Raw genomic sequence first — 11,854 nt, 5'->3', positions numbered from 1 at the left:
TCATATACCTGCAAACCAAACAAAGGACCAAACTCGCTTAATACCCTTACTGCCACTCACCAATCCCATATATTGATGACAAAAACTCCTAAGTTCGTTGATAAGCACCCCTGACACTCCCCACCAAGCGTATAATCTGACCAAAACAGCATAAGCCTTTGGACACAAGAGGAACAAATGCTTGCTGGACTCCAAGCCTTCTTCGCAAAAAACACAACCATTTTGTCCTTCTAGAGTAACCCCTCTCAAAAGGAGGTTATCCCGGGTAGGTAACCTGTCTGCTTCCAACTGCCACACTAAAACTTGAACCTTAGGAGGGATACCTTTGGCCCAAATCGTATCATAAAAAGTGTCTACTTGAACAAGGTTTGACTTTGCTAAAATCTTATAAGCAGATGCCACCGAATATTTCCCTGACCTTTCGGCTAACCAACGCCATTCATCTAGGTGAGCCACTGTCAAAACTACCGAGGCCAACCTATTAGCCAACTCAACCAACTTTTCCTCTTCCCATGCAAAAAGTGGGCGCCTCCAACTCCACCGCCACTTTGAACCATCCCCATACATTTCTTCTACCGAGTCATTTTTGTTTAACAAGATTCCATAAAGGCGACTAAACTCATCACAAAAACGAGTTTCACCGATCCACCTGTCATTCGAAAATCGAGTCTGCTTACCGTTTCCCAGGACATGGCGAACATGTTGATTCCACCATCCAGAGCATCCGTGAACCGCATCCACATCTGACTGCATATCCACCCACCATTTGGAGCAAGTCCGACCTTCCACTACCCATGAACCGTCTTCCTTTGCATATTTTGAATTGAGCACTCTCACCCATTGACTATCAGGTTCCGTTAAATCCTCCATTTCCACTTGCCTAGCAAGGCCAAATTAAATTTACGTAAATCACACAGACCAAGACCCCCTTCCTCCTTACTTCTACACACCCTTTCCCAAGACAACCAGTGAATTTTCCTATGGTCTTTCTTTCCCCCCCATAGGAAACTTTTAAAGATCGACTCTATTTTGGAAAGAATACCCTTCGGCGCTTTGTAAAAGGATAAGAAATAGGTAGGCAAGGCTGACAAAACCGATTTTAGAAGTATCACTCTGCCAGCTAGTGAAATGTACTATTGGTCCCTACGGTTAGAATCTAGAAGGGGGGGTTGAATAGATTCTATGTTATTTTTCCTTTTCTTCTTTGCTTTCTAAATCTTTACCAAACAAATCTTGATTTAAAACAAACCTTTAAACAAAAAAGGTAATTCAGAGTTATAAATGCACAGCTTATCCAACAAGATTTGAATAACAAGATATGTAAAGATTGAATTTATCAATTACCAAGAATCTTTAAAGTTCAGTTTCTGCAGATAATGTTTTTCTTCATACAACATTAATCAAGAAACTTATACAGAATGTAAAGAGTGTAAGAGTTAAGAAAATCATGCACCAAGATATATACTGGTTCAGCCATCCAAAGGCCTACATCCAGTTTCAGATTTAGATACACCTCTAAATCCAGTCAAATCCACTATTGATATTCTTTACATGCACCCTGCACAAGCAATATCCAATCAATGAATTTAACAAGCAAATCTTGACACCTACAAGATTAACAAACCATTTCTTGACTCCACAAGAAACATATAACCCAAGAATATTGATCCCACAATATCCTACTTGAGAAAAACCTATCTCAAGATTTCTCTTTACACAACTCTTCCAGAGATTCTCTAATCTCAAGAGTTAAAACCATTCAAACAATAACAAAAGATCAGAAACGAGTACACCTGTTCGTGTAGATATGATCTTCAACAACGTAAACCAGTTTAGAATGAATTTTCTATATGAACTTCATCTTCTTGAATTGATCTTGCACACTTCTTTTTCCAAAAGTTGATTTTCAGCAGATATGTTCTTTCTTTCTTTTTCAGAAAATCTTTTTCTCTTTTGCAGTAATGTGTATTCTAAAAAAAGTCTCTCTTGTTCGTGTAAGTATCTCTCTTTTTTCTGTGTGTGAAAATTCTTTTTTTTCTCTTCTTTTCTTGGAAAAAAAACTTCAGTTTTAATCTTATTTAAAGATAATTTTTATGTGCAAGGAAACAGTTATTTCAGTTATATTCATAACAGAGATAATCTATTACCTGTGATGGTAATCTATTACCACGAGTTAGAATAACTGAACTAATTGTTTCAGCTCCTGTTTTAATCTATTACCTAACATGGTAATCGATTAACACGATGCCAAAATAACACAAAACTCACATTTGGAACAGAGGTAATCGATTACTTTAAAGAGGTAATCGATTAACACGATCCTTTTTCCTCTTGAAATCATCAGAATCAGTTTGGTAATCTATTACCACACATGGTAATCGATTATTCCAGTATCAATCAGTTTTTCAACATGAGTCAGGTAATCTATTACCAGTTCAGGTAATCTATTCCTTAACTCAGAAAATTTCTGATGTTTTCAAGTTTTCATTTAAAGTCTCAAACACTCAGTAAATTAATACTTCATGTTCTCAACAATGAATGAAATAAGAAAAATGAGTATTATGATATTTTCACCTTCATGTTAATTACTAATTTTTAACACATAACAAACAAACACATACAAGCCTAATCTTTTAAACAAACAATACATTATCCTTTTGACATAGGCTTAAAATAAAAAGCAACATGAGCAAAACATCAAAACTAAAACTTCTAGGGAACATCTTCCAGATGTAGATTCTTCAATCTTCAACAATCTCCCCCTTTTTGGTTTTGATGAGCCAAACTCTTCATGTTGACTTTCACAATCATCATGTTGTTTTGTTTCACTTGTTTGTTTGAAATTTGAACTTGAATTTGAACCTGCATATGTCTAGAACAAAAACTTCCATACAAAGCATTATGCAGTTCTATTTCCATTTCTTTCTTATACAATACATAAACAACCATATAAACATTTAATCAGTTTCTCATGAATTTCTCCCCCTGTTTGGCTTAACCAAACCAAAAAAAAACAGAGTAAACAGAGAAATAACATGATACTTATGCAACAAAAACAACAAGCACTTAATAAGACTTTCATCATATAAGCATTAAAAATGTTCAGAAGCATACAAATACTACAACTATTACAAACTTTAAGTCTGAAATATAAATCAAAGTATTTATGCAGAACAAATTAAAATGCAGTGCCTAAAATGTAATGCATAACTAAAGTTCTTCATCCTATTATGAGTGCACATACATCAAGTTTAAACCTATAAGTGCTTAGCAATTTCATGCATATTCACACAATCATACTTTAATTATGAGATTTAGGATAGATTGGACTCACTAATGATACCAAGATTGGTTCTTAGCTTGAAAAATCTTTCCTTTGGTAGAGGCTTTGTAAAGATGTCAGCAAGTTGATCTTCTGACATTATGAATTTGATGTCACAGTCTCCTTTCTCTACATGATCTCTGATAAAGTGATGTCTAACTTCAATGTGCTTAGTTCTTGAGTGTAGAATAGGATTCCTTGAAATGTTAATTGCACTTGTGTTGTCACACTTCAGTGGTATGTGATCAATCTTCAAACCAAAGTCTTGAAGTTGATGTTTAAACCAAATTGACTGAGCACAGCAGCTTCCAGCAGCTATATACTCAGCTTCAGCAGTTGAGAGTGCTACACAAGCTTGTTTCTTGCTCTGCCACGATATGAGACATTCTCCAAACGTGTGGCACGTTCCACTTGTACTTTTCCTATCCAATTTACAACCAGCAAAATCGGAGTCAGAGTAACCAGTTAAAGATGGAGAAGTACCTTTAGGATACCACAATCCAACATTGATTGTGCCTTTCAAATACTTCAGTATTTTCTTTACAGCCTTCAGATGTGATTCCTTTGGTTTTGATTGGAATCTAGCACATACACATACACTGTACATGATGTCAGGTCTGCTAGCTGTTAGATACAGAAGAGATCCAATGATCCCTCTATACATTGATTCTTCAACATCTTTTCCTGCAATATCACTATCTAGATAACAATTAGTAGACATAGGAGTATTTGATATCTTACAATTCTCCATATCAAATTTCTTTAACAGTTCTTTGCTATATTTAGTTTGATGTAGAAAAATTCCATTTTCCATTTGTTTGACTTGTAGTCCTAGGAAGAAGCTTAATTCTCCCATCATAGACATATCAAACTCCTTCTGCATATTGGAAACAAATTCTCCACAAAGAGATTGGTTAGTTGATCCAAATATTATATCATCAACATAAATCTGAATCAGCAGAATATCTTTTGATTTTCTCTTTATGAAAAGAGTTTTATCAACATTACCTCTTTGAAAGTCATGAGTTAGTAGAAACTTACTTAGCCTTTCATACCATTTCCTTGGAGCTTGTTTCAGTCCATACAAAGCTTTCTTGAGCTTGTAAACATGCTTAGGTAATTTGCAGTCAACAAAACCAGGTGGTTGAGCTACATAAACTTCTTCATCAATTAGACCATTTAAAAATGCACTTTTCACATCCATTTGATATAGTTTGAAATCAAACACACAAGCAAATGCAAGTAAAAGCCTAACAGCTTCTAATCTAGCAACTGGAGCATATGTTTCACCAAAGTCTATACCTTCCTGTTGATTGTATCCTTTGGCTACTAATCTAGCTTTATTTTTAACTATAACACCTTCTTCATTTAGTTTGTTTCTGAAAACCCATTTTGTACCAATGACATTCATATTCTTATTGAAAGGAACTAAAATCCAAACATCATTTCTTTTGAATTGATTCAGTTCATCATGCATGGCCATTATCCAGAATTCATCTTTTAATGCATGTTCCACACATAATGGTTCAATTTGAGAAACAAATGCCATATCATCACTTAGAAGATTAAAAGAGTGTCTAGTAGAAACTCCCTTATTTATATCTCCAAGAATGTTATCCAGAGATAGATCTTTGGGTTTCCTCCATTCTTTGGGTAGTGATGTGTCTTCAGATGGTGTTTTCTGCTGTAGTTCCAGTTTTTCTTCTTCTTGTGTAATACTGTCACCTATCTCATCTTCATCATTAAGAGATTTTCCTTTTTCAAGGATGTTAGTTTCATCAAAAGTAACATGTATAGATTCTTCAACAGATAAGGTACTTTTGTTAAAGACTCTATATGCTTTGCTAATTGCAGAATATCCAATAAAAACTCCTTCATCAGCCTTAGCATCAAATTTTCCAAGAGTGTCTTTTCCATTATTCAGAACAAAACACTTACAGCCAAACACTTTAAAATGTGAAATGTCAGGCTTTCTTCCTTTGTAAAGCTCATATGGTGTTTTCTTTAAAATAGGTCTAATCAAGATTCTATTTAGAACATAGCATGCAGTGTTTACTGCATCAGCCCAAAAGTATTTTGGTAAACCATTTTCATTTAACATGGCTCTTGCTAGCTCTATTAGAGATCTATTTTTCCTCTCTACAACTCCATTTTGTTGAGGAGTTCTAGGGACAGAAAAATTGTGATTAATACCATTTTCTTCACAAAAAGTTTGAAAAGATTCATTTTGAAATTCACCACCATGATCACTTCGCAAAGATTTAATTTTCAAGTCCTTTTCATTCTGAATTCTTTTTGAAATGATTCTAAAGGCTTTAAAAGCATTGTCTTTATGGGATATAAATGCAACCCATGTGAATCTGGAGTAGTCATCAATGAGAACTAAAGCATAAGTGTTTCCACCTAGACTTTTGGTTCTTGATGGTCCAAAGAGATCCATGTGCAAAAGTTCCAGCGGTCTAGAGGTTGACATAACTTTCTTTGATTTAAAAGAAGCTCTAGTCTGCTTTCCCTTTTGACATGCATCACAAAGTCCTTGTTTAGAGAACTTGATCTTTGGAAGACCACTAACAAGATCTTTAGATGCAAGTCTATTTAACTGATCTGCATTTATATGTGCAATGCGTCTATGCCATAACCATGTTACATTATCATGTGATGTGAGACAAGAATTGGATGATGAATGCTCTAAGTCTAAGATGTATATGTTATTGACTCTTTTTCCTATAAGCAGGACTTCATTTGATTCCTTATCACAAACCATACAGCATTGATTATTAAAAGAGATATTGTAATTTTTGTCACAAAGCTGGCTAATACTAAGCAGGTTATATTTGAGACCTTCTACATACAGGACATTTTCAATGAGAGTATTGGAATTGTTACCAACACTGCCTGAGCCTAGTATTCTGCCTTTGTTGTTATCTCCATATGTTACAGATCCTCCTTCTTTTTCCTGTAATGAGATAAATTTGCTTTTATCTCCTGTCATGTGTCTTGAGCAGCCGCTGTCTAAGTACCACATTGATTGCTTTGCTCTCAAGCACACCTGCAACACAAGTTATTCAATTTGATTTTGGTACCCAATGGATCTTGGGTCCTGGAGAATCAGTGAGTACATAATCTAATTTCTTAATCCATTTATATTTTCCACTAGGAATGCCAAATTTCCTTATCATGCATCTGTAGTAGTTATGACCAGATTTCATACAATAGTTACATGAGTGGGAATTAATGGATTTCATAACATTAACATTCTGTTTTTCTTTATCCTTTGCTTTTAATGCAGCATACAATGTTTCACAGTTCTCACATGGTGACTTTAGTTTAGAGATATCTGAAAGTAGTTTCCTGTTATCATTCTCTAAATCAGAAATTTTATCTCTCATGTGTGTCATTTTCTTTTTGTAAACATTATTTGATTTTTCTAATTTCTTTGCTTCAGCATACAGTTCAGCAAATGCATTTTGCAATTCATCATACGAGTCAATAGATGAGTCAGAATCATATACCTCATAATCTGAATTATGTTTGGTCATGAGACAGAGATTTGCTTCCTGATCCTCATCACTATTACTTGAAGTTGTTGAGGCATTATCTTCCCATGCTATGTATGCTTTCTTTTTCTTTGATCTGAACTTTTGTTTCGTCTCCTCATTCTTTTTCAGGCTTGGATAGTCAGCTCTCATGTGTCCAGCTTTTCCACATTCAAAACATTTGAACTTTGGAGATGAGTTTTCATTCTTCTTGAAGGATTTCTTCTGACTGGAGAATCTCTTATTGTTGTTCTTCCTTCTCATGAATTTTCTGAAATTCTTCACCATTAGATTTAATTCTTCTTGTTCAGAACTTTCATTGCTGCTATCCTCTTCATCACTTGAGGATTCTTTTACCTTTAAGGCCAGACCTTTTGCCTTTTTATCTTTTTGTTCTTCATCAGCAATCCTTGACAGATCCATCTCATATTCTCTTAGCTTTCCAAATAACTCAGCACTTGTCATCTGAGCTAAGTTCTTTGACTCTGTAATTGCTGTGACAGTTGGTTGCCATCTTCTGTTTAGTGACTTCAGGATTTTGACATTTACTTCTTCTTCCACGAAGTCTTTCCCTAATCCTTTTAGGTGATTTATTATGTGAATGAACCTCTTTTGCATATCCATGACAGTTTCACCTTGATTCATTCTGAAGGTTTCATATTCCTGAATGAGTGTGTTCTTTCTAGCTCTTCTCACTTCTGGAGTTCCTTCATGTGTTACTTGGATTAAATCCCAAGCTTCCTTTGCTGTAGAACAAGCTGAAATTCTAAAAAATTCATCAGAATTTAGTGCAGAATGTATGATATTTAAAGCTTTTGCATCATTCTCTGCTCTTCTAATTTCACTTTGATCCCAGCTATCATATGGTTTCTCAATTTCTTTTCCTCCCTCTATCTTAGTGGGTATTTTGTAATCTGTGATTACAGCCTGCCAAATATTTCTATGAACAGATTCCATGAAAATTTTCATTCTAACTTTCCAAAAGGGATAGTTATCTCCACAAAACAATGGGGGTCTGTTTATAGAAGCACCTTCAGCAAACGGTAATTGATTACCAGCCATCTAACCTTTCTAAAGATCTAGTCTTGAATGTTTTACAAGATACAGCTCTGGTACCAATTGTTGGTCCCTACGGTTAGAATCTAGAAGGGGGGGTTGAATAGATTCTATGTTATTTTTCCTTTTCTTCTTTGCTTTCTAAATCTTTACCAAACAAATCTTGATTTAAAACAAACCTTTAAACAAAAAAGGTAATTCAGAGTTATAAATGCACAGCTTATCCAACAAGATTTGAATAACAAGATATGTAAAGATTGAATTTATCAATTACCAAGAATCTTTAAAGTTCAGTTTCTGCAGATAATGTTTTTCTTCATACAACATTAATCAAGAAACTTATACAGAATGTAAAGAGTGTAAGAGTTAAGAAAATCATGCACCAAGATATATACTGGTTCAGCCATCCAAAGGCCTACATCCAGTTTCAGATTTAGATACACCTCTAAATCCAGTCAAATCCACTATTGATATTCTTTACATGCACCCTGCACAAGCAATATCCAATCAATGAATTTAACAAGCAAATCTTGACACCTACAAGATTAACAAACCATTTCTTGACTCCACAAGAAACATATAACCCAAGAATATTGATCTCACAATATCCTACTTGAGAAAAACCTATCTCAAGATTTCTCTTTACACAACTCTTCCAGAGATTCTCTAATCTCAAGAGTTAAAACCATTCAAACAATAACAAAAGATCAAAAACGAGTACACCTGTTCGTGTAGATATGATCTTCAACAACGTAAACCAGTTTAGAATGAATTTTCTATATGAACTTCATCTTCTTGAATTGATCTTGCACACTTCTTTTTCCAAAAGTTGATTTTCAGCAGATATGTTCTTTCTTTCTTTTTCAGAAAATCTTTTTCTCTTTTGCAGTAATGTGTATTCTAAAAAAAGTCTCTCTTGTTCGTGTAAGTATCTCTCTTTTTTTTGTGTGTGAAAATTCTTTTTTTTCTCTTCTTTTCTTGGAAAAAAAAACTTCAGTTTTAATCTTATTTAAAGATAATTTTTATGTGCAAGGAAACAGTTATTTCAGTTATATTCATAACAGAGATAATCTATTACCTGTGATGGTAATCTATTACCACGAGTTAGAATAACTGAACTAATTGTTTCAGCTCCTGTTTTAATCTATTACCTAACATGGTAATCGATTAACACGATGCCAAAATAACACAAAACTCACATTTGGAACAGAGGTAATCGATTACTTTAAAGAGGTAATCGATTAACACGATCCTTTTTCCTCTTGAAATCATCAGAATCAGTTTGGTAATCTATTACCACACATGGTAATCGATTATTCCAGTATCAATCAGTTTTTCAACATGAGTCAGGTAATCTATTACCAGTTCAGGTAATCTATTCCTTAACTCAGAAAATTTCTGATGTTTTCAAGTTTTCATTTAAAGTCTCAAACACTCAGTAAATTAATACTTCATGTTCTCAACAATGAATGAAATAAGAAAAATGAGTATTATGATATTTTCACCTTCATGTTAATTACTAATTTTTAACACATAACAAACAAACACATACAAGCCTAATCTTTTAAACAAACAATACATTATCCTTTTGACATAGGCTTAAAATAAAAAGCAACATGAGCAAAACATCAAAACTAAAACTTCTAGGGAACATCTTCCAGATGTAGATTCTTCAATCTTCAACATGTACTTGTTCTCCCACAAAGCCAACCTTCTTTGAACCACCTCCACTATCACCTGCCACATAGCTCCTCTTGCAGGATGATCTCCAACGGGAAGCCCTAGATATTTAAAAGGAAAAGCTCCTCTCCTACAATTCAACAAGTTCGCCCCTTGCTCTAACCACTGATCCGGCATATTCATACCTATCAAATTACTCTTGCTGAAATTCACCTTAAGGCCTGATACCAATTCAAAATTTTGTAATATTGCCTTAATAGTTTCTAAAGACCTCCAATCCCCTTGAGTCAACAGCAACGTATCGTCTACAAATTGAAGATGGGAAATCTGAATCTTGTCTTTGCCTACTATGAAACCCTTCCACAAATCCAAAGATACCGCCAACTGGACCATTTAATTAAGCCCTTCTGCAGCAATCAAGAATAAAAAAGGAGAAAGTGGGTCCCCTTGTCTTAATCCTCTTCCTACATTGAATTCCTCAGTTGGGCTACCATTGATCAGAACAGACGATTTTGTCGAACACACACATTCTCGCATCGAACTCACCCATCTAGGTCCAAAACCCATCTTCCCCATTACATCCCAAAGATACTCCCAATTTACCGAGTCGTAGGCCTTCTCGAAGTCCACCTTAAAACACACCAAGGCTCTTCTCAACCGCCAAGCCTCTTCCACTACCTCGTTTGCTATTAGAACCCCATCCAAAATCTACCTACCTTTCACAAAATCTGACTGGGATCTAGAAATTATAGTTGGCATCACTCTACTCATCCTATTGGCCAAAACCTTGGTAAGAACCTTATAAACACTACCAATCAAGGATATTGGGCGGTAATCACCTAAACCCTGGGGATTGTCATTTTTTGGAATCAAAGTAATGAAAGAGTTGTTGACTCCTTTAACCAGCTTACCATTAACGAAAAATTCATCAAAAAACCCCACAAAATCCTCTTTTAGAGTATCCCAGAATTCCTTGATAAAACGTAAATTAAAACCGTCCGGACCTGGGCATTTGTTACCATCACAACTCCATACTGCTTCCTTAATCTCTGCCTCTGAAAAAGGTGTTTCCAAAAAAAACCTCTCCCCTTCCGACAATGAAGAAAACCGCCACTCCCCCAATCTCGGCCTCGCTTTATTTGATTCCCGAAAATGACTTTCAAAAAAATCCTTCACCTTTCGATGCATATGAGTTTTTTCTTCCACTAGTTCCCCATCAAAATCTAGACATCGAATTTCATTGCTTTGCCTACGCCGTGCAATAGATCGGTGAAAATATTTCGAATTAACATACCCCTTCCCGAAGCCACTGCACCCTTGATTTTTGGTGCAAAATAGAGCATTGATGGCCTACCCATTTTCATAATTCCCCCCTTTTTTGATTTAGGTAGGACAATTCTTCCTCCTCTAAACCTGCCTCTTCTTCCTTTGACTCAAGATTGTGAATTTCCTCATGTAGCAATTCAATATTCTTGTTAATATCCCCAAACTCCACCTTATTCCATATTTTTAAACGCTTTTTTAACTCTTTCAATTTTTATTTCAACACAAAACACTTCTTCCCCCTAATCTCCATTCTTCCCCAGGCATCTTCCACAAAAGGCTTAAATCGAATGTCGTCGAACCAACAGTTTAGGACTTTAAACGGCTTAGGTCCCCACTCTGATACACCTGTCTTAAGTAACACAGGACAGTGATCTTACATGCCTCTAGGAAGCCCCCATTGTTCCAACCCTTCCCGTGAAGATGCAAAATCCACAGAAACAAGATACCGGTCCAATCTACTCATAGTTTTGCCATCATTTCTAAACCAAGTAAATTGTCTCCCAAACATTTGTAGATCTAGCAATCCTGATGAATTGACAAAATCTGAGAATAACCGCATCTCCTCCCTTCTATCGAAACCCCAAACCCCTTTCCTCTCCTCCTTACATCTTATGGCATTAAAATCTCCCACCACACACCATCGATCCCCCCCTCTAGCCTCGATCTCCTGAATTAACTCACGCCAGCATCCTTTCTTTCCTTCTAGATCACACGGAGCATACACATTCACCACTGACACCTTCTGACTTTCACCTACCAAACAACCAACCACACCAATATAATGAGTTCCCATGAAGAATTCAGAGAGCACAAATTTAGACTTATCCCACAAAATTAAGAGACCTCCAGAATGCCCCACTGCCTGCTTGGAAAACCAACCCACATCTTCATGACTCCACAACGACTCGCACAGACTCCTAGACACAACCTCCAT

General features: G+C 35.6%; 1 protein-coding gene across 1 annotated transcript; it reads right to left on the bottom strand.

Moving 5' to 3' along the window:
* Positions 1–11,854, bottom strand: LOC109818581 (uncharacterized). Its single transcript, XM_020384097.2, has 4 exons — positions 11,298–11,854; positions 10,311–10,843; positions 9,605–9,815; positions 1–880 (listed from the first exon to the last, which is right to left on the bottom strand). Exons 1-4 carry the CDS (start codon positions 11,852–11,854, stop codon positions 1–3), a joined length of 2,181 nt encoding a protein of 726 aa, XP_020239686.2.

Source organism: Cajanus cajan, chromosome 2 (assembly GCF_000230855.2).
Source record: "Cajanus cajan strain Asha chromosome 2, NIPB_CcT2T_4, whole genome shotgun sequence".
Lineage (NCBI taxonomy): Eukaryota > Viridiplantae > Streptophyta > Magnoliopsida > Fabales > Fabaceae > Cajanus > Cajanus cajan.
Note: the sequence above shows the minus strand (reverse complement) of the source record. Positions and strands in the feature narration are given on the sequence as shown.